The 25,245-nt window shown below is 45.9% G+C and overlaps 1 protein-coding gene and 1 long non-coding RNA gene across 4 annotated transcripts in view; one reads left to right on the forward strand and one right to left on the reverse strand.

Annotated features, from left to right (window-relative positions):
* Positions 1-382: 382 nt before the first annotated feature.
* COMTD1 (catechol-O-methyltransferase domain containing 1) lies at positions 383-22,523 on the reverse strand. 3 transcript variants are annotated; one of them, XM_083146225.1, is made up of 8 exons: positions 22,355-22,523; positions 21,889-22,016; positions 16,247-16,346; positions 15,677-15,795; positions 13,471-13,525; positions 10,033-10,071; positions 5,324-5,460; positions 383-853 (listed from the first exon to the last, which is right to left on the reverse strand). In XM_083146225.1, exons 1-8 carry the CDS (start codon positions 22,434-22,436, stop codon positions 701-703), a joined length of 813 nt encoding a protein of 270 aa, XP_083002351.1. In that variant the 5' UTR covers positions 22,437-22,523; the 3' UTR covers positions 383-700. The 3 variants fall into 3 exon arrangements, with proteins under 3 accessions (XP_083002351.1, XP_083002353.1, XP_083002352.1); XM_083146227.1 differs by having other exon boundaries at positions 21,889-21,991; positions 22,355-22,485; XM_083146226.1 differs by lacking the exon at positions 10,033-10,071 and having other exon boundaries at positions 22,355-22,521.
* LOC146007692 (uncharacterized) overlaps positions 17,573-25,245 on the forward strand; it is a 65,649-nt gene continuing 57,976 nt past the window's right edge. Inside the window, exon 1 of the long non-coding RNA XR_014444386.1 lies at positions 17,573-17,652. This is a non-coding gene — a long non-coding RNA (uncharacterized LOC146007692). The remainder of the gene's footprint in view (positions 17,653-25,245) is intronic.

The raw sequence follows: 25,245 nt of genomic DNA on the forward strand, positions 1-25,245 counted from the left end.
AGACACACAATAAAAAACAAATACTTGGTAATCTTATTAGACCTGCTCATATGCTTCCAATGTACAGCAATAGTATAGTATGGCTTAAGAGTCCAGTCACCGTGATGTTGGTTGGGCAGTTAAAAGGCCTCGTGATTATTGAAGACTATACAAGTAATGTTTGTGTGAACAGGGTTCAGGAAATGTCTAGGGAGGTTAAAAGGCTGATATTGAAGTCTTCTTAGCATGTATATGATATATTTTTATATAATATAGAACAGGCAGAGGCACTCAGGAGGGCTTTTTAAAAGGCAAATTTTAGTGAAGAAATACCAACGTTTCGGGGTTAACAAACACCTTTCTCACCTTTCCTTGAGAAAGGGGTTCGTTAACCCTGAAATTTTGGGATTACTTCACTAGAAATTGCCTTTTTAAAAAGACCTGAGTGCCTCTGCCTGTTCTTTGGACTGTTCCATATCTATGCACCGAGAAGGCACTGGGTCTACAGGTGTGATAAATCTGTAGTGTAATACTTGCTATCAAGGGCTCCGATGTACACGGGACAAAGTATCTCATTGGATCGGAGGTAAAAAAAACATGGGGTGTATGGCCACATTTACTTTTCAAGTGCAATACCAACCAAATTTCATGGTTGCACTTTTTTTTAAAATTAAAATAAAAAGCAAAAATATGTACAAACTAGCTTGATAGATACTTTAGTTCAAAGTTTGAAACACAGCATCAGGCCGTCACCAAGAGGTAGAACACTCATGTAAACACGGGCATCCCTTAAGATGGCTTCATTCATCTGATGTATTCCCTGCACGCCTTCATCCTCCATGTTTGTTTTCAGGACGCCTCCGTTCCGCAACACCTGTAGAATATTTAAATATTTTTTACATTTGCATTTTTACTACTAAACTATTGCTCCTACCAAATTGAATTTATCCATATAGCAGTGGTAACCAACTCCAGTCCCCGAGAGCTACCAACAGTTCACGTTTTCTAGATCACCTAGCTTGGGGCACAGGTGCATTCATTACTCACTGACACATTATAAATGATTCACAGGTGGAGCTAATTACTTCACTTGTGATTCTGTGAGGAGACCTGGAAAACAGTAACTGTTGGTAGCTCTCGAGGACTGGAGATGGCTACACCTGCACTAGAGCAATCCTTCCCAAACTCTGTGCTTAATTAACACCAAGAATGAGTTCACATTATGATTGTTCAGATGTGAATTTGAATGACAGATGGTATACAACGCAGTGTGTACACATGATTGTACATGCATTATCACACTGGTCTGACTTGGGCTGATTTGACCTGATTCCCATGGATTGGGCTGAGAAATCGACCCAAAGTGGATGTGTTTTGGCATCCTATCTGATGCGTGGTCCAGTGTGCATGAAATGGGATCTGGAGGTAGCACTCACATCCCAATGTCAGGGGGGGTCATGTGTAAGGACTGCATGTGATCCTGCCATCTGGGAAGATCCCAGGCGGCTCAAAGGAGGTCAGATGGCCATACACTGCTGCAATACATCGCGTCAGTGTGGTTGTTCCATCTGATGTGGTGCATGTCACATGGCTTGTCCCCACTGATGACCGCATGGGATTTAAATATCACCGGATTGTACACCAGACTGTGCACATTGACTGTGGTGTCTGCTGAAAATACTGTATGTCCCGTTGTATACCCAACCTAACAGTCCCAGGTATTAAGGATATCTATAATCCATGTTTGAGCACAGATGGTTAATTCAAATTGACTGTGGGTACTTATTAAGCTACCTGTAATACCACGTTCTCACTGCAGGCAAATTCCCGGGTCTAGCATGTAGACCCGGAAATTTGCCTTTAACACAGCTTTTTTTGCAGTTTGAACGGGTCGCATTGGTCGGATATCATACATGGGTAAAACCTTTCTTTTTACCCATGTTTGCTATCCGGGTATGCAGGCACGGGTTGACCAATTCTCACTGCATAAAAACCCATGTTAAAAGGCAAATTACTGGGTAGAACTTCTTCACCCAGGAATTTGCCTAGTAGTGAGACGGGGGTCCGTCGCTGCAGTCACCGGCTTTTTTTCATGCCGGGTAAAAGCCGTGTACTTATCGCTGGCAGTGAGAACATGCTATTAGGTTGGGAGCTACTGCCCTATAAGCTTTGCAGACCATTCATATATTTTTTTTTTTTTAACTATTCCTCCATCCTTCCGCTTTCCATTGTAGCAAGGTCGAATTTGCAGGCGAGGCTTAAGATTCTCCCCTGCCACATAACTATATTATAGATCTGAACACATGGTGCTCCTATGTTGTGCAAGGCTGTCCCTGTCCTATACATATTTTTTAGACCAGTGTTTCTCAAACCCAGTCCTCCTGGGACCCTACAGTGCATGTTTCCCACATCACTTAGCTGGAGCACAGGTGTTTTAATTAACAAACACAAAAGTACTGCTGGAATTGATTGTTCCTGAGGATGCTTTTAAAATCGATTTATCACGGGACAGTCTCGCTTTTTTGGGGGGACCTATGCAGCCTTGGAGCCTGCCTGCCTGCTGCTGCTTTGCCTGGTAGAGCAGCATGGAAAAAGATGCTGTGTGCATGCACACAGCATCTTTGCACAGAAAAAAGGGTACTCTTTACCTAGAAGGGCGCCAGCGATTGAAATCGCGGGCGTCGGGGGTAAAGGCCCCCATACATTAGGCCAACTTGTCCTTAGGACAAGTCGGACCCAATACTCCTGTGAGCCGCCCGGCAGCTCCCCGGGAGGCTCACATACAATTTGGCACTTGATGAGCCAAATTTTACATGTGATAAATCGCTTGCGATTTATCACATGTACGGGGAGCGGCAGCGGGCGGTGAGGGGCAGGGGGCGGGCGGTGAGGGGCATGGGGGCGGGCGGTGAGGGGCATGGGGGCCGGTAGTGATCAGGGGCAGCAGTGGGGCGGGCAGCGGGGGTACTGAGTGCTGACCTGGGGGCGGTGTGGTCAGCAGCAGGGCTCATCAGGGGGACGCCGGAGCGGGGAGCGTGTCCTGACGCTGTAACTAGCCGGCGGCGCCTGTGTGTGATCTGGCCGGGCGCTGTGATCATTCTTCACATATATCATTCAGCAGCGCTGCGGGACGGACGGGGCCGGGCAGTGGCGGGTATTATATTTTTAAAACACCTGTCAAATGACTAGCCGTTCTCTGATTGGCTGAGAGCTCTCAGCCAATGACTGACCGTTGGCTGAGAGCTCTCAGCCAATCAGAGAACAGCTAGTCATTTGACAGGTGTTTTAAAAATATAATACCCGCCACTGCCCGGCCCCGTCCGTCCCGCAGCGCTGCTGAATGATATATGTGAATGATCACAGCGCCCGGCCAGATCATCACACACAGGCGCCGCCGGCTAGTTACAGCGTCAGGACACGCTCCCCGCTCCGGCGTCCCCCTGATGAGCCCTGCTGCTGACCACACCGCCCCCAGGTCAGCATTCACCGCCAGCTAAAGGTCCCAAGTCGGGTGGTCGGACGTGCAGCAGGTCCGACCACCCGATGCAGATCCGATGCGCACGGGACCGCGCATCGGATCTGAGGGGACATCAAAAGTAGCCGATTTTGGTCCGATTTCGCCCAGATCCGACTGATCTGGCCTAAATCGGACCAAAATCGGCTAGTGTATGGGGGCCTTAAAAATCGCGGTCATCGCGGGTAAATTGGGATGCCCGCGATGACCGCGATTTTCCCATAGGGAACAATGTTAAAAAGGCTAATTGACCGCGATTTTACTGTTAAATGCCTCAATGGACCCGATTTGGCCCTAGGAATCAATGTTAAATGGGCCACAGAGCCCAAATAGGCACAATTAACCCTTAAATGTCCCCCCCAATTTTTAACGCCACCCCACGATCCACGCCAACCCGAAGCGTGGCGAGCGGCGGCGGTACGCGTCCTCCGACCTTTTCATGCCCTACTATCCACTAGGGCGTGGAGTGAGAATAGAATAGTGTGGCGAGCGCAGCGAGGGGACGCGGATACCTTCACAGGTAGACGCGTCCCCTCGCGGGCTTCACAGGTGTCGGCGTTGCCACGGATACCTGTGAAGCCCGCGAGGGGACGCGTATAACTGTGAAGGTATCCGCGTCCCCTCGCGGGGCACGCTGCGCTCGCCACGCTTCGGGCTCGGTGGCTCGCTGCGCTCGCCACACTATTATATTCTCACTCCACGCCCTAGTGGATAGTAGGGCATGAAAAGGTCGGAGGACGCGTACCGCCGCCGCTCGCCACGCTTCGGGTTGGCGTGGATCGTGGGGTGGCGTTAAAAATTTGGGGGGACATTTAAGGGTTAATGGGCTCTGTGGCCCATTTAACATTGATTCCTATGGCCAAATCGGGTCCATTGAGCCATTTAACAGTAAAATCGGGTCCATCGCGACTTTTAACATTGATTCCTATGGGAAATCGGGAGCATCGCGTCGCGGGCATCGCGGGTACATTTATGGCCGGCCGCGACGCGACTGACACGATTTCCATGTTTAACATGGGTTTCAATGGGAAATCGCGGGCATCGCGTCGGTCGCGTCGCGGCCAGACATAAATGTACCCGCGATGACCGCGACGGGCGCCCAACTAGGTAAAGAGTACCGAAAAAAGTTTCAAGTTCTTGTAGCACAAAGGGGAATTCAATTGGGTGTGAGGTTAAAAAAAAAAAAAAAAACAACAACAACCTTGTGGACATTGTCTCATGCCCAATGTGCTGTCCCGATACCCGCCGTATAAAATTTAGAAAAAATTGATGGGTTTTGGGCTTCTAATACCGATGTTGCAGGAGTCTGATCACTGGAGAAAACACTGGTTCGGAAGGTGAGTAATTAATGACTAATTAAGCTAATTGGAAACTTCAAATTGCTTTAATAGTTTTCAGGAGGAGTGCTTGCTACAGCAAGTTATGGGAATTATTTTTTAACATTAACAATTTTAGGAAACATCTGACTTGCTCCGGAGGTGAGACAAAAAAGGTTTGTCCTTGAATTAAATAGCAAAAACCCTGCAGCTTAATTTTCCTGCTGTCTGTGGAATTCCTCCCAAAGCTATCACTGAATATTAAACATGATTTGTGCTCCAAACCTTTCTTCAAGTGTAACGCTGCACTGTGTGGCTTTGTTACTATTCTGGACAAAGCATGCAACTTGTTTTAAATCAATATTGTACGAATAGGAAAACAGACTGCAAAAAAAAAAAGAAACCCCCTTTACATGCAATTCTAAATAACATAATCTTGTGTAGGTATGTAACTGGATGGTGTTCAAAATGTAATGGTTCATATTTCAAGATGCTGACTTGAGCATAAACATACCCCATCTATAGCTAGTATTCCTCTGCTCTTCAAGAGACGCAGACATTTCTCATAACATTTCCTGCAGTTTTGCAGATTGGCCATGTTTATGGAGATCAAGTCAAATGTACCGGCATCCCCAGCGGAGAGCAAGTCGTCTAGGTGCGAAAGAAGAATCAAAGAATGTTAAATGCATGCACTTTTTTTTTTATATATACAAAAAAGAACAAAATTGTATCTCTCATTCCAGCTCTTTTCTAGGATGCCCATACACGTACCAATTACCCGGTACTTTTTGTGCTAAAATAGCATTGCATCACATGCACAATGCATGCACAACGATGCTATTTTAGCACAAAAAGTATCGGGTAATTGGTACGTGTATGGGCACCTTAAGAAAATTTTTAAAGGCTTAGTCCAAAAGAATGAAGTCTATCAGACACCTTCATGTAATCCATGTCTAATGGCGCATACACATGGGGGTGATTATAGCAAATATCTCTGGAAATATGGTCGCTGAGTGACCATATTGCCAGTGATTGGAGTGTGCACCAGCGATAAATCGCCGGGTGTGCGCTGTCATTTTCAGCCCCTGAATGGTCACTGGTCGGAGGGGCATGCTCCTCCGACCAGCGACTTCCCCTGCCTATTCTCCCGGCAGTTTGACATATTCATCTGCGACCATCAGCGATCATATTGCCCCGTGTGTACGTGCCAGTTGTGAGAGGAAGGAATCCAACCTAACCATTTAAAAATGTAGCACATGGTAATTACACCATAGTGTCTATGTCAGGTATTCCCAACCACGGTCCTCAAGGCACACCAACAGTGCAGGTTTTAGTGATATCCAGGCTTGAGCACAGGTGACTTAATTAGTATCAGTGATTCTGATTAAACCATCTGTGCTGAAGCCTGGATATCTACACACGGGGGGAGATATATTGCTCAGCAATATATTGCCCAGTGTCCCCTTAGTATCAGCAACCAGAGATGGTCGCTGGTGAAAAGGAACCTCTGCCGGGCTGTGCCGCAGAGGTAATTAGCTGGTCGCAGCAGCGATTAGAAAGGGGCTGTAAAAGAGAGCGCGCACCTGGCGATTTATCGCCGGGGCACACTCCCAATCACTGGCAATATGGTCACCAGCGACCATATTCCCAGCGATTATAGCCCCTATCGCCCCCGTGTGTACACAGCATAAAACCTGCACTGTTGGTGTGCCTTGAGGACCGTGGTTGGGAATGCCTGGTCTATGTATTAATGTAAACCAAATGCAAAAACAGGTGGATGAATGTATAGTATTAGTAGAGCGGCTCGCTCAACCCCAAACGGCAATATGATTCCCTAGAAAAAAAATTAAATAAATGAACAAATCTATACTAAAGGTAAAATATTGACCAACCTTTCAAAGTAATAGGCAAACTAAAGCCCTCTTGCATAAATTTAGAGATGATAGGACTTATAGAGCTGACTATGATGCTGGTTGGAAAGTGTATTATGAATAGGCTCAGAAAATACAGCCAAATGCATGATTGTAGGCAATTTCTGTGCACTGATCCTGACCACCAAAGAAGTAGAACTGCAGTGTTACAGGGTGTGCAAATGGGGGCAAAGTTCAGAGAGGACATGCAAATATTCCCCTTGCAGGCCTGTATGTAAACAACAATACATCTGTTAGGCGAGGTATCCTTTGCACATAGACCCTAAAGCCCCGTACACACGGGGGAGATATATTGCTCAGTTTTTCCTTTTCATCAGTGACCAGAGATGGTCGCTGATGAAAGGGAACCTCTGCCGGGCGGTGCAGCAGAGGTAATCAGCTGGTTGCAGGAGCTGATTAGAACAGGGCTGAAAACAGGAGCACGCACCCGGCGATTTATTGCCGGGGCACACTCTAATCACTGGCAATATGGTCGCCAGCGACCATATTTCCAGCGATTTCAGCCCCTATCGCCTCCGTGTGTACACAGCATTAGTCTAGTTCACTTGCCAAGGCAAATTCCTTCTCAATTGGACAAAACCATGTGCACTGCAGGTGGGGCAGATGCAATTTGTGCAGAGAGAATTAGATTTTGGTGAGTTATTTTGTTTCTTTGCAGGGAAAATACTGACTGCTTTATTTTTACACTGCAGTATAGATCTCGCTTTGAAGTAAAAACCCACCCAAATCTAATTCTCTCTGCACAAGTTACACCTGCAGTGCACATGCTTTTGTCCATTTTACGCAAGTTGCCTTCACGAGCGAACCAGAATAAGGGCCATAGTGTACGGCTGGTGTAAGTACTCCCTGGTCCTAGTAACCAGGAGCATCAGGAGATGTGTACAGTGCTACGCTTATGTATCCTGGAATTTCTTATGAGTAATGAATGATTTCTAATGGCATTGTCCACTTTAGAGGTACAGTAAATCATTCCTCAATCAAATAAAAAGTGTAATTTTTGTTGTAACTAAATACATTAACTAATATCACACACTCACTTTTCCAGAGTTTGGGCCTTATTCACTGCGGCGGCAGGGGGGTGGGGTTAAACGGCGAGGATCGCTGAATACAAGCCACCCTCGCCAGTTATCCCCCGCGCCGGCCGTTCACCCTATATAACATTCCAGGGGAACCCTCGCTGTCAGATGACGGTGAGGATTCCCCAAACAAAGAGGTTCGCAGCTAATGGAGGGAGCCACTGCATTTACTGCAAGCCTCGATGCTTTGGTGGCCGCACACACCGTTTCCATGGCGCTGTAAAAACCCAGCGAGTTGGAAATGGCGTGTGGATTCAGTCTGCACCAAACTTGTTATCTTTGCAAACATTTGTCGTTAGAGTAACTGAGACATTTTATTATTATTATCACAACAAAAATTAGTTCCAAACGTAGTTATTTAGGGGTCAAACAAAGACAGGCTCATTCTGAGTTGGGAGTAAACCAAAAAGAGAGCTGGGTACACAACTAAAGATATACTGTATCTGTAGATCAATTTATTTATTTATTTGTTAACAGTTTCTTATATAGCGCAGCAGATTCCTTTGCGATTTTTATCTGATATATCTGAAGATGATCAGGCAGTGTGTTCTGCATACAGGACACACTACACACGCCCACCCCTTCCCTTTAGAATGTAAGCTCTCACAAGCAGGGCCCTCTCTCCTCATGTGCTTTTCTTAGAATATACATCTACAACCCTGATAATTGCATCAGTGTCCTGTCCCTTGCTGCAACTGTCTTTATTTACCATGTACTTGTCCTAACTTGCCCTGTACTGGAATTCGTTATTTTCTTTTTTTTCACGCATCTCTGTGTTGTAAGGTGCTGCGGAACCCCTTTTAAAATGGTAAAGCATAATAATAAAATAGTAATGCGAATATATCGTTCAGAAAGGTTCTTCTGAGCAATATTTTTTACAATATAGTCTAGTGTGTACACTCAATATCATTAAGGATGTTCCCATGCATATAGCCAATGGACCTGCATGTTCGGCGGATCCCAGTGATGTCACAATACCGTAATGTTAACCAATATCATTCAGTGTATATGCTCAGTATGGTTTTCCCCGGAGTTAAGAGAATACAGTGATGATTTAGTGTGAATGGGCCTTAAGAGCAGATGGATAAATGTAATTTTCTCCAGTTCATTACCAGATTTCTGCTCCAACCACATTGATTGGACAGATCATCTCATAGTGTGTATATAGCATTACTGTGGACTTTGGTTACACATTTGTTTATATGTCATCCTGTCCGGTGGATCAGACCATCACATGGGGCACACCATCTACAGCAGGCATTCCCAACCACGGTCCTCAAGGCACACCAGCAGTGCAGGTTTTAGTGATATCCAGGCTTCAGCACAGATGGTTTAATCAGAATCCCTCAGGTACTAATTAAGTCACCTGTGCTCAAGCCTGGATATCTACAAAACCTGCACTGTTGGTGTGCCTTGAGGACCGTGGTTGGGAATGCCTGATCTACAGTGTACCAACTATGTCACTGACATGCAGGGCTGACAGGGATGTCATTAGCGATGGCCATACTGCCAAATGCCGCAAAGCACCCACCGTCCCACTGCATACCTCCCAATATGACCCTTTCCAGGAGGGACACAATGCTCTGTTTCTGGGCTTCCATCTTCATTTATGATTACCATCACCTGTCTTATCAATAAACCTGTTTAAAACAGGTGATAGTAATCATTAATTGTGAGGAAAGTCCAGAAGCAGAGCATTCTGTCCCTCCTGGAGATCTCATATTGGGAGGTATGCCACTGTGACTGTCCATTGATTGGCTGCTGTCAAATCCCATCGCTGCCAATATCGGTTTGGATACACAATGTATAGTGCGTACCTTTCTGTGGATTTCAGAAGGGTGTGTCCAAGCCAGTTCACACTGCAGACTGAACCCGGGATATTGCCAGGGCTTCTCTTGAGCCAGCACTTGGAGATAACAGCTTTCTGAAGGGCTTGCTTGGACAATCCAGATTACCCATTCACTCTGCCCTGTAACCCGGGTCCTCTCTGAGACCAATCCTGCAAGCTACTCTGGTTGGAGCCCCTGGACCCGGGTTAATCCTTTTACACCAAGCAGTGATTTACACCAAGCAGTGAATCAGATTAACTCGGCTATAAACCAGATTAATGCAGCAGTTTAAAAGAGGTATGACCTGTTTTTTTGCTTTACTCCCAACTCAGAATCAGACTCTTAATGAGTGTTAGTGGCGGCCAATAGATCAAAATGAAAACATACCAGCATCACCCATTTCATTTCTCATTTCCCAATTATTAACTGAAACAAAAAAGAAAAGCCATTTTTGTTTATTAAATAGCTTAAGTGAGTGTATGTATGTATGTGTGTGTGTGTGTGTGTGTGTGTGTGTGTGTATATATATATATATATATATATATATATATATATATATATATATATATAATTAGAAACATTGATATCATCTGCTGCTTTTTATGTGTGTGTGTGTTAACCCTGGGTGCCTTTTATATAACTTTCAGCCCTCTGGATGCATGCATGTGCCTACTTGGTGAATATCATGGGGGAGATTCTCTAAACTAAAAATGTGGTAAAAACCCCATTATCGGGATTTTTACCCCATTTTGGGATGCTCTAAGCATCCCCCGCCGGGTTATTGCGCCTATGGGCTTCTAACGCGACCCACCGCCGCCCCGCACCCCCTCCCCCCCTTGCCTGTGTTCGGGCAGAACAGAGCTGTGCTGCCCGGACTTGTGACCTCCTCCCTGCAATATGATCCTCTTCTGGGTACAGGGAGCAGGAGAGCCCGGCGCAGCAGCAGCGCCCGGTGAGGTAGGGAGGGAGGGGGGAGCCGCCGGGTACCGGTGTGACCCGCTGTCTCCCACCGCAGAGGACAGCTATTAACGTAAGAACTGTCCTTAGCCATAAATATCGCATATGTTAGAAAATATGCAATATTTATGTTTGCGGCGGTAAGGGGGCGCGGATGTTAGGGCTTCCCCCCCATGTGAGACAGCTGGTATGTTAATGCATATGTACAAGTGCTGTTTTTCCGATATTAGACATTTCTGACACTTTGGGGGAAATTCACTAAGATGTGAAATACACTTCACAGGTCATGTTGCTATGGGCAACCAATCAGATCCTGTCTACTATCTTCTAGGGTGAAAAAGAAATAATAAGTAGCTTCTGATTGGTTGCCCATAGCAACATGACCTGTGAACATACTTGCCGACTTCTATGCTGCCCTCTCTGGGAGAGGGCAGCCAGCTCACTGAAGTAGGGGGGACGTGGCCATCGCCGGGAGGGGAAAGGGGCGGTCCGGGGGCGGAGCAACGGACGGGCTGCTCTATTGGGAGTGTGGCTATAGCACACTCGTCATTTTAGCCCCGCCCCCGGCAGTGCAATGTTGGTATTTCAGTCATTGAACTGCGGGGTGCGGATCTAAAATGACGCGATCGCGTCATTTGACCCGTGGACCCCCTGCTGGGTGGGGGGTCCCGGGTGATGGATGGAAATGCGGGAGGGTTTCCCCCCCTTCCGGGGGGCCCTGTGGAGCAACCCTGCCTGTGAAGTGTATTTAACATCTTAGTAAATTTCCCCCTTTTTCTCTTCATAGGTTTTGTACATATTACTAACCCTTGTGTCTTTTTGTGATTGAGTTGTGTTTGTATTGCACCATGTTTGCCTCAAAGTTCCTGGAGGTGCTGTAACTGCTGCCACACTTTAGTTGGTTATGCTGTAAGCAGGATTGTGTCTTGTTTAAAGGTGTCTAGGACCTGAAATGTCAACATGAATATAATATGGGTATGAAAATAAGAACCTGGAGCAGTTTAAGCGCTTGTGTTTTTTAGGGAGTGGACACATTGTTTTAGTAATATATGAGCTATCTGCACCCCACTTGTTATGTTACACTATCGGATGTGAGTGCAGAACATTTAAAAAAAAAAAAAAAAAAAATATATATATATATATATATATATATCTTGCTGGTGGCGATATCGGTGGTGTCTTGGGAAAGGCCGCCCCTGGTGCGGTCGAAACGTTGACATATGACCTGAACCTGTTGCTGTGACCTATGTGAGGAAATAAAAAGCTTTTATTGAAGTCCTGGTGAGTGCATCTATGAATTACCTGCTGTATAAGTTATTGGCTTGTTAGGCCATTGGATGGACACCCCAGGCATATATATATATATATCTCTGTCAGTGGCTCTGGCACTCTGGCGGCCCCCAGGGCTATCTTGCTCCCGTGCCCTCAGGGAAGGCTATAGTAGCCTATAATCACACACTAGTAATACGGCGGGCGGCATTCGGAGACTGATGAGGATCACGTTGATAACTGTAAAAGTGCTTTAATAAACGACGGTAGCAGCTATTAGTATACCTGATCGCTTTTATAAATCTGTTTGCACCTTTTATCATTATAGTCACTATATCAATATAGTTATTGTATTATATTATGATACACTGTTAGAGTATTTGTTGTGTATATTTATTACACGTATTTGGTATGCACAGATTGTAAACTCCCACCGTTGGCTAGGGAACCGGCAGGCTGGAGGCGACGCACTTCCGCCGGAAGCTGACGCATCTGCACGGTCGTGGGGACCGCTCCGCCCAGCCGAATGACCAGAGCAATGGGAGGAGCAGCACGATTGGGGGGGGGGGGTAATTTGAGTTTATATATTTATTGTTTGTTACACTATGCAACACAGCCGATGCCCGATATATCTGAAGGATCACTTATGTGTCGAACGTGCTGCCCGATCCGTCTAATGACATTTGATCTTAAGATTTATCCACTAGTGTGTAACCAACTTTAGCGTGCCTTAAAAGTGACCATACACTGAGCGATGTTTTCCGTACTTTTTGTTTTTGTACTAGATTGCATGCTTTTTGTACTCGATCGTATCGCATGCAGTAGCATATTGCATGGTTTTTTTGTACTATGCAATGTGCTTCTGCATGCGATTCGATCGAGTACAAAAAGTACGGGCTGCACATATATTATGTGCTGTGCACGGGAGCGCGCTTCGCATCGCACCCGGACATCACTACGTGTATGGGCAGTATTAGGACTGATATTGGGAATGCCTATTGCACCATTCAGTCAGTAGTGCTCAGATGGCCTAACCGTAGTTTGTTGGCACTGTATTAGTATTATTCATACACTGCAGTGTATAAGATGGACTATAGCTTGGTAAATGATAATTATGCCCCCAATCATTGACTGGCCATGCTGGCTTTAAAACCAAGCATCTGCAAACAAGGAAGGGGGCGCTCCTTATTTGTTATATAGACATGATAGGAATCAATGTTTCTGTCACAACATGGACCTCTGGCAATAACTCTTGAGCTTAAAGTAAAAAAAACAAAAAAAAAAAACCTTGAATTGCATAGCCCAGAGGTATAGCTTATACCTGGGGTAGCCAACTGCAGTCCCCGAGAGCTACCAACAGTTAATGTTTTCCAGTTCTCCTCACAGAATCACAAGTGAAGTAATTAGCTCCACCTGTGGATCATTTAAAATGTGTCAGTGAGTAATGAGTGCAGCTGTGCAGCAGCTGGGTTGTCTGGAAAATGTGAACTGTTGGTAGCTCTCGAGGACTGGAGTTGGCTACCACTGGCCTATCCAAATGGACAGCAATAATCAAGTAAATAATATTGGCTACTACAGTAATTATGCAGATATATTTACCCAGCGTTTGCTCTTCTTGTTTTTCCTCTACGTGAATCTTGTGCTCCACACCAGCCTGTGGCGAAAGTCAGAAAACACCAGGCTAGCTTGTTGTGTTTAAAAGTCATGGTGCTATAAAGAAAACAGACCACAAAGGTGTATTTTCTGAATGTGTGCAATCCACATTCTCTAGTACAATATTTTAGGCACGTAATGTTCCGTTTTGGGGTCCATCACTTATAAAACATCTTCCAGTTTGAAATAACTTAAAGCAAATCATATTTCACGTTTCTGTACAGGTTTAGAAAACTTTGCTAGGTACACTTTGCTATTAAATGGATTAGATATAGTAGATTTTATTTGCAAAAAATACACTTTCGTATAACAATTTCTTTAATCTGCAAAACAGACCTAAAATGGACTTTCCTATGGAAACATATACTTGCAATGCTACAATACAGATCTAATGGTGCCCACACACGCATAGATATCTGATCCAATCCGTTATCGATCCAATTTCCCTTGTAATCTAGAACACCCCTGATCATGACTACACACACAGAAAGATTAAGCAAACAGAGGGTTTACTCAATCGTTCTGTGTGGCCATGATCAGAGTTAATTGGGTCTGCCCCTGATTTGGCTGAGAGAGCTCTCTCAGCCAATCAGCTGCAGCCCATTCATTTGGGAGGTGCGGGGTGGGGGAGTAGTGGGAGATGCCGATGCTGCGACATGGACACATAGGCAGGTATTGAATGCTGTGGGCAGTGGCGTAACGAAAAATTTTGCTCCCCCCCGCCGGGACAATTTCGCCGCCCCCCCCCGACAATTTAGCCGCTGCCCCCCGTTAAAAGACCCCCCTGGGGAGCTGGCAGGGGGGTCCGTGCGGCGCGGAGGTACCTGTATTCAGGGAGAGCCTGAAGGTCCCTGCGCCTGCGGCGCTGAGTATGATGTTGCCGGGGTCCCTGCAGTGAAGTGGAAATAACGCGCTATCTCCGGCGGAGATGGCGCGTTATTTCCACTTCACTGCAGGGACCCCGGCGGCGGCAACATCATACTCAGCGGCACAGGGACCTCCAGGCTCTCCCTGAATACAGGTACCTCTGCGCCGCACGGACCCCCCTGCCAGCTCCCTGCTGCACCCACAAGCAGTGGGGAGCTGGCAGAGAAAAAATAGCGCCCGCAGACCCCCGGCGCCTCCCCGCCACCGCGGGGGCTGCGGCCTTATAGTTACGCCAGTGGCTGTGGGCGAGCGGCGACAGTGAGCAGGACTTCATGCTCGCTGTCACCCTGTCAGTATTCAACGCACCCCGCCTCATACGCCAATTCCCCCTCGCTCCATTTTTTGAGCGAGGGGGAATTGGCGTATGCGGCTCCAGAAGCAGCGAGGCTCGCGGCCAAATACAGCGAGTTTTCTGCATTAGCTGCGGGTCTCGCTGTTTTGGGGAATTCTCGCTATCCTGTGATGGCGAGAATTTCCCCAGAACATTGAATAGAGCGAGTGGCCGGCACGGGGGTTAAACAGCGAGGATCGCTGGTTTTCTGCAATCCTTGCTGTTAACCCCCTCGCCTGCCGCATTGAATACCTGCCATAGTTCATCATTAGTAACAAAAAGTGTCTATGGCGCTATGCGTAAATGCTGTATGTACTATATACCAGCAGCCTCTACCATAGAGAGATGCTGCCCTCTAGTTAATAGAACAAAAAAGAACAATACCGTTTGGGCGCTTGGTATATAAATAATCAATCGTTATAATAATAGCAATAATTGTTTTTTAATTATATCGATTAATTGATTGTTTATATACAAAGCGCCCAAACGGTATTGTTCTTTTTTTGTTACATAGTTCATCATGCCTACATATGGAATGATGCGGCCATGATCCTGCACGAGGGGTCGTTCACCTTTTGACAATGGATTAATTATGTGTTGTTGTTTTTTTGATTAAAGACAAAAAAAGAGATTTAAATCCTTTGGCAAAATCACCATAAAAAATGTATGCCATAATCAAACCTTCCAATCCTTTTGTGTAAAGATAAAGGGTTGAAAAAGCAAGGTACTGTATGGAGTTGGCAGGATAAATGAACAACAGATACTCTAACCTAAGTATAATTGGACCAGGATGTGGCCTAGTTTGTCCCCATTTTTATAAACTTCAGCAGCACGGAAGGGCAAATGCATGCCATGCTTATCTATTAAATGCATCTGCACTGTATTATACAGTACCTCATTCCACAAGTTCCTGGCATAGCTGACATCCTCTGTATCTCTCATATTTGCAATTACTTTTCCATCAGATGGTAGCACCAAGGCAAGGATCATAGGATTATAGCCACAGCTCCACCCTGTGGTAAAACAGTAGATTACACAGGTTGGCTGAGAAAACCTACAGGGATAGATGTTACATAAAAGAGCGCTTACTTTGTGGCCAGAAAAGTGTCACAATCAAATTTAGGGCATGTAAAGTTACTTAAACACCGCAGCATTGGATAAATGATTGCAATAGTTTAGGGATAATTACATGATGGGGTTATCATCAACAGAATAGTGTAGTCTGGGAGTGAAATATCACCATACAAACGTGAGAAGGGAATTTTAAAAATCCAAAAATGACCTGGGAAATAGGAAATGTTGGGTGTCCTTCAGGACTGAGTTTGGAAACCGCCGTTATAGAGCAAGACAACTGCAAGGATCAGGAAGTTTAATGCTACTATATAGGGAATGTGCTGCAAATTACTGCACGGGATCTCACTCTAATATAATGAATCATCAGACAGATTTCGCATATGTCCTCACCCATGTCCAAAATCTTCCTAGAATTAATAAGCTTAGCCAGATTCCCCAATAGCTGGGCAGCATCGCTGCTTATATCCTGAGGAGTGATCCCCAAAAGATGCTGGAAACACAAACATTATTATTGTTATGTATTATCTGTCTTTTTATTTTATTTTAAAGGTAACAAAGCAATTTAAAGGCATAACATCCCATCTTAAATAGAACCCCCCTCTTAGTAAATTCCCCCTTAGAATCGTTTGCAGGCAGGACAAGTGTGAGGGATTTCTAAATGAGATCTTAGGGAATGTACAATCATTGTCTATAGGTTGTATTTTTTGTTTCTCATCCGCGACTTTACTTTGCAAAGATTCATACCTCACCAATTACTGATGCCATTGCAATATATGTTGCAGATAACTTTTACGGGGCAAAAACATAAATTTAGGGGGCAAATATAGTCGTAGTCACGGCAATAAGAAACTAACAGTCGCTGCTATCGATGCTGGCATTTTTAGAGGATATTTTAAAGATCTCTCGCAGCAACGTTTGGCACTCAAAGGGTTAAATACTGCCTGCATGTATCAATATATACCAGCAGTAACAGGAGCTCCAGAAGGATTCCGTCCCTGCAATGTGTTTGGAATGAAGTGACTGCATCTGTCCAGTGACCACCGAGGAGCAAGTATTGTTCATCATATAGGGCCAGATGTATCAAGCTTCAAAAAGTGGTAAAATGGAGAGTGATAAACAACCAGCTCCTACCTGTTATGCTAAAGGCTGGGTTTGAAAAATGACAGGTAGGAGCTGGCTGTTTATCACTTATGAAGCTTAATACATGTGGCCCTTAGAGAGAACACACTGAGCGATATTTGGAACGACATCAATCAGAAGGGCCAAAATGAGCGTTAGCTTTTAAAATATTGCATAGTGTGTAGACAGCACAATGGGGCAGATGTTTGATCAGACGATATGGGGGAGACGGGTATCAACGCACGTTATGTGCACTGATACCGCTTCTCCCCCATGTATGATGGCACCAGCGTCAGAGGCAGGCTGGGCCGGGGGGGGCAGGGTGCCATCTGCCCCCCAGGCCAGTTCATTTAAGTGTCTGAGGGTCGCCTGACTGCAGGACGCAGGCAGAAGACGCGATTGCTATCTGTCACTCACTGCTCACACAGACACAGATTCAGAAGCAGGTGCTAACAGAAAATGGATGCCCCCATAGCAGGCTACAAAAAGATGGCCACCATTCACCAATAGGGAGAAAGGATTCCTTTCCCTTTAACCCCTAGGCCAAAAGGGGGCGGGGCTTATCGGTAACTGTGTCATTGTGCAAACAGGAGCAGCCTGAAAGTAACTTTCTGGAGCCCATGGACTCGAGGAGACTGGAGAGGGCTCAGGGCTGTGGTGAGGAGTGCCAGCTAGATGTAAGTGGGAGGTGGGGCTGGGCTAACAAACACAGTTGGGGAGATATATATATATATATATATATATAGATATATATATATATATATATATATATCTATATATATATATATATATATATCTTTTATTGTGCATTCTTTGTTGTTTAGAATTTGTGTGGACCAAGGGGATTATTCAATTGGCTAAAAGGTGTTGCCCTCATTAAATATGCAGACATCCCATTTTACCAAGGGTATGTGCACTACCCTTCCAATATCTGTGGTATCCAATTAAGTGAAAATAAGATTTTTTTTTAAGGTAAATGCTAGCTTGTGTGCATATTTAAGTAGGTGCAGCTCTAGCGGCAGTGTAGTTTTGCAGGTAGCATGTGCAAGGCTAGCAGTAATGTATTGTTTGATTGTGTGTAGAGTTAGGGGTAGTGTAATGTGTGCATGGACCTTGTGCAGGGCTAGGGGAAGTGTAGTGTGCGCATGTGCAGGGCTAGGGGTAGTGTAGTGTGTCAATGGACCATGAGCAGGGCTAGTGGTAGTGTAGTGTGTCCCCCCCACAGCAGGGTTAGGGATATTGTGTGCAGGCCTAGCAGTAGTGTAATGTGTGCAGGGAGCAGGTGCAAAGCTAGTGGTATTGTAGTGTGTGCAGGGATAAGGGTGGGGTAGTGATTGTGGGGACCATGTGTAGGGCTAGCAGTAGTGTGTGGGGAGCATACTGTATGTAGGGCTAGTGGTAATGTAGTGTGTGTAGAGAGCAAGTGCAGAGTTAGGGGTGTATTGGATCCAGGGCTAGCAGTAGTGTGTGCAGGGAGCACATGCAAGGCTAGCTGTAGTGTGGGGACCATATGCAGGGCGAGTGGTAGTGTAGTGTGTGCATGGTGCAGGTGCAACGCTAGCGGTCATGTGTGCAGGTGCGGGGCAGTGTGTGCAGGCATAGGCGTGCGCAGCCCATTTTGTTAGGGGGTGCACAATTGGAGGGGCGTGTCCATCACCGCCTACTGGGCGTGTCCTTCACCACCTACTAGGCGTGTCCATCACCGCCTACAGGGCATCAATGTAAACTAAATAGAAGGTGACTTATTTATGTATATGCACTTCGGAATTAATCATTCCCCCCCCCCCCCCCCCCAACACATACTAGAAACAGGGACAGTGCCCGCCGAAGGCGAGCTGCAAAAATTTACACTGTAATGCCACACATTGTAATGCTCATTACACATAATGCCACGCACAGTAATGCCACTTACACATAATGCCACACACCATAATGTCCATCACAAATAAAGCCCATTCCACATAAAGCCACACACTGTAATACGCATTACACATTATGCCAAATTTACACCGTAATGCCTATTACACGTCACACACCCATTACATAGTATACCAAATGCCACATCGTAATGCCCATTACACGTTGCTCCTCACACCGTGATGCCCATAACACATTGCACCTCACAATGTAATGCTCATTACACCTCACAACATGATGCCCATTACACCTCACACCGTGATGCGCATTACACATTATGCCACACACCGTGATGCCCATTACAGATTAAGTGACACACTGTAATGCCAATAACACAGTATGTCACACACCGTAATGACTATTACACATTACACCTGTCCCCATTCCTTTGTCAGACATGTCCCCCCTCCCTGTTTCAGCCCTGTCCCCCTCCCCCTGTGTCAGCCCTGACCCCCTTCAGCTGTGTAGTGAGTGATATCTTTTTTGGACTGCCAGTGCCCACTGCTGTGCTGGCGGCTAGACACTCGGCGACCAACTCAGTGACAGGAGGGGGAACAGGGAGAGAGAGAGAAGCTATCAGTAAGAGAAAGAAGGAGAGACAGCGGCAGGTAGAGAAAGATGGGTGGATAGTGAGAGGGAAAGAGAGAAGGGGAAAGAGGTGGGGAGGAGAGAGAGAGATTCCCATTCAGCACAATTACCTTCAGTAGTGGCGCATCTCCTGCACATAGCTCCGTCTCTGCCATGGACACAGCGTCTCCATCAGGCGCAGGGCTGGGTCTCCGCTGTCTCAGGGCCAGGTCTCCGGGTACACAATGCCGGAACTTTAAAGGTCACTGCGCCGGATCTCCCCTGGTCACAGCGCTGGCAGCAGGTAGATTTGTTTTTCGCGCCGGGGCTGTCACTAGATTGTGACGTCAAGCCCCAGCAACGGCGCTATCAGGGGGGAGAGGGGAGGGGACTCAGTGACAGTATGGATCAGCTCCTCCCCCTTCATTGTGCTGCTGACGAGGGACATTATTTTAAACCATAAAACAAATGGTTTGGTTGCAGGCAATGTTCCCTCTAATTTTACGAAGGCTTTGTGCAGAAAAAGATATTGGCTGTGCAACTTTGGAAGGAAATGTACATTTTTGTGCGTCACATAACGTATACAGGCCTAGGTTTCGAGTTCTGTTGAGTTAATAAAGCAATTTGAATGTTTACAGACTTCACACACCACACATATAGACTATAGCAGTGATTTTCAACCTTATTAAACTCGTGGCACACTAAAACAAGATTTTAACCTTTGTGTGCTCAGTTGTAATGTCTGTGCGCGGGCTCGGCGAGTTGTGTGCGCGCGCACACGCGCACAGCTTAGAGGGAACACTGGTTGCAGGGGATTGTCTGCTGTTACGTCGGGTCCCCTCAAGCTGTATTTTACGCCACTGCTGCTGCCAGTAGTGGGAGCTGCAATCGTGCAGGGGGGTATGCCGGTCATTAGGAGGTGCCTGTGCACCCCTGGCACCCCCCGTGCGCACGCCTATGTGTGCAGGGACCATGCGCAGGGCTAGTGGTGGTGTAGTGTGTGGAGGAAGCAGGGTTAGGGGTAGTGTGTGTGTGGGGAGCATACTGTATGTAGGGCTAGTGGTAATGTAGTGTGTGGGTGCTAGGTTTGTGGTAGTTAAGTGTGTATAAAGAGCAGGTGCAGAGTTAGGGGTATTGTATTGGATCCAGGGCTAGCAGTAGTGTGTGCAGGGAGCACATGCAAGGGTAGCAGTAGTGTGTGGGAAGCATGTGCAGTGCTAGCGGTAGTGTAGTGTGTGCATGGTGCAGGTGCAACGCTAGCGGTCATGTGTGCAGGGCGTAGGTGCATGGGTGAGGCAGTGTGTGTAGGGACCATGCACAGGGCTAGCGGTGGTGTAGTGTGTGGAGGAAGCAGGGTTAGGAGTAGCGTGTGTGTGTGTGGGGAACATATGTAGGGCTAGAGGTAGTGTGTACATGGAGCAGGTGCAAGGCTTTCAATAGTGTAATGTATATAGAGAGCAGGTGCAGAGTTAAGGGTAGTGTATTTATTTACAGTTTCTTATATAGCGCAGTAGTTTCCGTTGCGCTTTACAATAGTAGACAGTGATAAAACAAACTGGGTAACAGACAGACTTGGGTTAGAGGGCCCTGCTGCAAGCTTACAATCTATAGGTATATACTGTAGGTGTGCAGGGACCATGTGCAGAGCTGTCAGTAGTGTAGTGTGTGAGGGAAGCAGGGTTAGGGTTAGTGTGTACAGGGTTAGGAAAAACCTGCACCCAACTGATTATCAAAAAAAATTTAAACTCGCACCTAATTGCTGTTTAAATCATGCCCACATAACACAAAGCGATGCCCCCAAAATTGTCTTCCTAATTTTTGCATTGCGTTTCCTGTGACAAGCTGGGCCACTTCGAAATGTCTGCCCCCCCAGGCTGAAAGTTGCCAGCCAGCCCCTGACCAGCGTGCGGTAATGAACAGGGCGCCCCTGTCCATATCGGCACTGCTATCTAAATGATAGTAGGCCGAATGTATGAATGGACAGCAGCAGGCTGGCGAAGCCCTATCTAAACAGCAGGGACAGCACTGTCCCTGCTGTTAGGTCTGGGCTGCGCTGGGGATCTCGCATGAGCAGTGAGATCCCGCACATGCCCAGTGCAGCCGGCTGGGGCACAGGAGACAGCGCATCAGTGTAAACTGATGCGCTATCTCCAGGAGGGAACATCGCCGGAGGGGGGAGTTAGCGCTCCCACTGCTTCGGCGGACAAGATGTTAATACATCTTGTCGGTCTCCCCTCCTGCTTTGCCTCGCTAATGAGCAGGAACTATTATACCGGTGCGATAAGCGCCACTATTATACATCTGCCCAATTGTTTGCATCATCTTATTGACTGGGGGATTCTAACAGAGAAAAATAATATGTTACCAGTAGACAGTCTATAATCTTGTTACTTAGTTTGGCGTATCACAAGTTGCTGTGTATTCCATACCTTTCTTAGCTTCTTTGCTGATGGGTGTTCTCGCAGTGATATACGCAGCAAATACTCTCTGCGTGGGTCACCCTGGACATCAAACATTTTCTGTGACTTTTTCCTACGGTACATAAAGTATCTTTTTCCTAAAAGAGGTAAACATTGTATTTACGATAACAAGTAAACAGGAGACAGTGACTTTAATGTCAGGTGTTTAGAACAATGACAGTCGTATGTTGCAGGATGAGATCCGATTGTGCAGCCTCCTGATTTTCAGCAAACCAATATTGGAGCCATTTGGTTTAATGTAGTATGAGATTCGTATTAAGGATGGTGCTGGAATTCCACACAGCACTTAGTAGTTCTGACACAGTAGGTTACATTGCAGTGCGGCATTAGATACTTACTTTCATCCTTTTAGACAGATTTAATTATAGCACTAATTATGCAATGGACTCACTCACAAGAGATGCAATGGACTCACCAATATAGACACCAGTAGCAAAGGTTATCCCCAGCATAGCAATACCAACCACTGCTTCCCTACTGTGGGTAGAGAGGGACATGATGTACGAGCCACCGCAGCAGGTACAAAGGACTGCAGCAGCTTCATGCTGCTCAGTATTGGCCTTTCTCGTCACATGATCCTTTATCACATAGGAAGTAGTCACTTGACACTCTGGAACAGCATGTTCTGTTTTATGAGCAAATCACAAAGGGTGGTGTGATGCTGCCATCTGGTGGCTTAATTGCGGTGTTACAGCAGCAGAGCCTTTCTAACCTCAACAATGTGAACTAAAGTACTGCATAATAAAAATGCTTATTGTATATTGTTTTGTGACTATTCATATTTACATACCCACAAACATTGGTGATACTAGAAACCATTATGTATTCTGCCAAGTAAAAAAAAATCATATATAACATTTTTATAAGCACCAGCAGGATTTATTATTTATATATTAAGTTATTTATATAGCGCACACATATTCCGCAGCGCTTTACAGACAATATTTGAACATTCACATCAGTCCCTGCCCCAGTGGAGCTTACAATCTATAATCTCTACCACATGCATGTACATGCACAAACAGATATTCTAGGGTTAATTTTGTTCGGAGCCAATTATCCTACCAGTATATTTTTGCATTGTGGGAGGAAAGTGGAGTACCTGGAGAAAATTCACTCAAACACTGGTAGAATAACTCCGCACAGTTAAGGCCATGGTGGGAATGGAACCCATGACTTAGGTGCTGTGAGGCAGTAATGCTAACCATCACACCGTCCGTACTGCCCAATGCAGACGTAACAACATTTGGGGCCAAATGTAATAGGGTGAGAGTTTCAGAAAGTGAGAGATTTTGGGAGAGTTTTCCCATGTTTTTTTAAAGCCGCACTCCATTACACTGCAAAACCAGGTTGATTTTGCCTTGTAATTGATTGCTGCTTTAAAAAACATGGGAAAACTCTCCCAAAATCTCTCACTTTCTGAAACTCTCACCCTATTACATTTGGCCCTTGATGTTTTTTCACCTGGATGAAGTGCCTACTCTGAGTGTCAGCCTAGGGACATTCCTACGTATTACACTAGGATAGCAGTACTTCATTTAAAGTTACAAGTTAATGCTAGATTTATAGGTGCTTTCTAATGAAGAAATCTATTTAGCTGCGCAGGTAACAACTTGAACTATTCAATAAACAGCATTTTGCTACTCAATAAACATGGTATTTCCGTGCACTAGTCTATATACAGTTCATGATGTTGCAAGGAAAACTCCCCCTCTGTAGTTTAGTGCCTGTGGTAATTCCCACTGATAGTGACTCTGCAGGTAATATCCTCCCCATAGTCACGATACATGTACAGATCATACTTACTGACCTTAGTACTTGCCTACTTTTGAAAACTATTTTCAGGGAGATTATAGTTGGTAATAGAATACTGCACAGCGTGTCATGCTCCACCCAAAGGTTGTGTCTAGTTCCATATATGGAGAGATTGTGAACATGGCACCTAGAAGCGTGGGTGTGTACTGCTACATCTGAGAGAAAGCTTTTAAATTACTTAAATACAAACGTAGATGAGCCCCAAAGCAGTAAGAGCTACTTTACTTGGTAAAGTGCCGGGAAATTGTGCTGATGATTCAATATAAGTGTATCTATCTCTCATTCCTTACCCCCCAAAAAATGTAACATTGTAATGTGGGCTAGGTGAAATGAGGGAGATTGCTAGACTAATGAGGGGGAGATGGAGATTGCAGCTATTTCAGGGAGTCTCTTGCATAATGCAGGAGGGTAGGAAACTATGCTGACCTTTCATTACTTGGATGCCAGCAAAAGAGATACAGGTGTCCATTCCAGGGGCAGTGCGGGGCTCTTTACATAATTATATAACAATGTTATGGCTAAATGAAGAATTTGACCCCAATGATGCCTGACAACACATTTAATTTGCATAAAAATAACTTTGCATGCAGGGTCAACAAATGCGTTAGGTCAACATGGGCTTTTTCACTTTTTTTTCCCCGAATGTCGACACAGTAAGCATAGACACCGTTGGAAGTCAAAAGCGGCCCCTCACATCACTCGCTTCGCCCGCGATGCTTCAGGCACCGTGCCTTGCTGCGCTCGGCACACTATTTCATTCTCACACCATGCTCTAGTGCAGGGCTGGGCAATTGCGGCCCTCCAGATGTTGATGAACTACACATCCCAGCATGCTTTGCATCAGTTTCAGCATGGCCACATAGCAGAACTAATGCAAATCCTGGGATGTGTAGTTCATCAACATCTGGAGGGCCGCAATTGCCCAGCCCTGCTGTAGTGGATGGTAGGGCATGAAATACCGCCTGTCGTCACATGCCGCCACACGTGTGTTCAGAAGACCGCGAATGCATAGTAGCATTGCAGAGGTGCTAAATAGAAGTGAAGTGACCGCTAATGCGATTACTTAATTTCATACACAATTGCAGAGACAAGCTCCTTTCGAAGCTCTTGCACTGCATGTGTTTTTAATAGATTCATGTGAATGTTAAAGCTTATACCTGCTGTGAAATCTTTTGGAATGGCAGGGGAGGCAGTGGATGACAGGGGGAAGCAGAGGATGGCAGGAAGCTTGCCAAATGACTCTTCAGATTTATAAAAGTCCCCATACACTGCAGTGTCTGCTCTCCTCAGAGAAGGGGTGCCGGACGTCTCACGGACAGTCGGGATCCCGACAGTCATTACTCCGACGTCGGAATCCCGACTGCTCCCTCGTGGGGGTCCCCGACCCCCATAGAGGGAGGATAAAATAGGTGGCGAGCGCAGCGAGCCTGCAAGAGGGTTCATTGCGCTCCCCCTCTGTGCAGTCGGGATTCCGACATCACGCTAATGACT

Source organism: Crinia signifera, chromosome 6, assembly GCF_055691185.1.
Source record: "Crinia signifera chromosome 6, ASM5569118v1, whole genome shotgun sequence".
Lineage (NCBI taxonomy): Eukaryota > Metazoa > Chordata > Amphibia > Anura > Myobatrachidae > Crinia > Crinia signifera.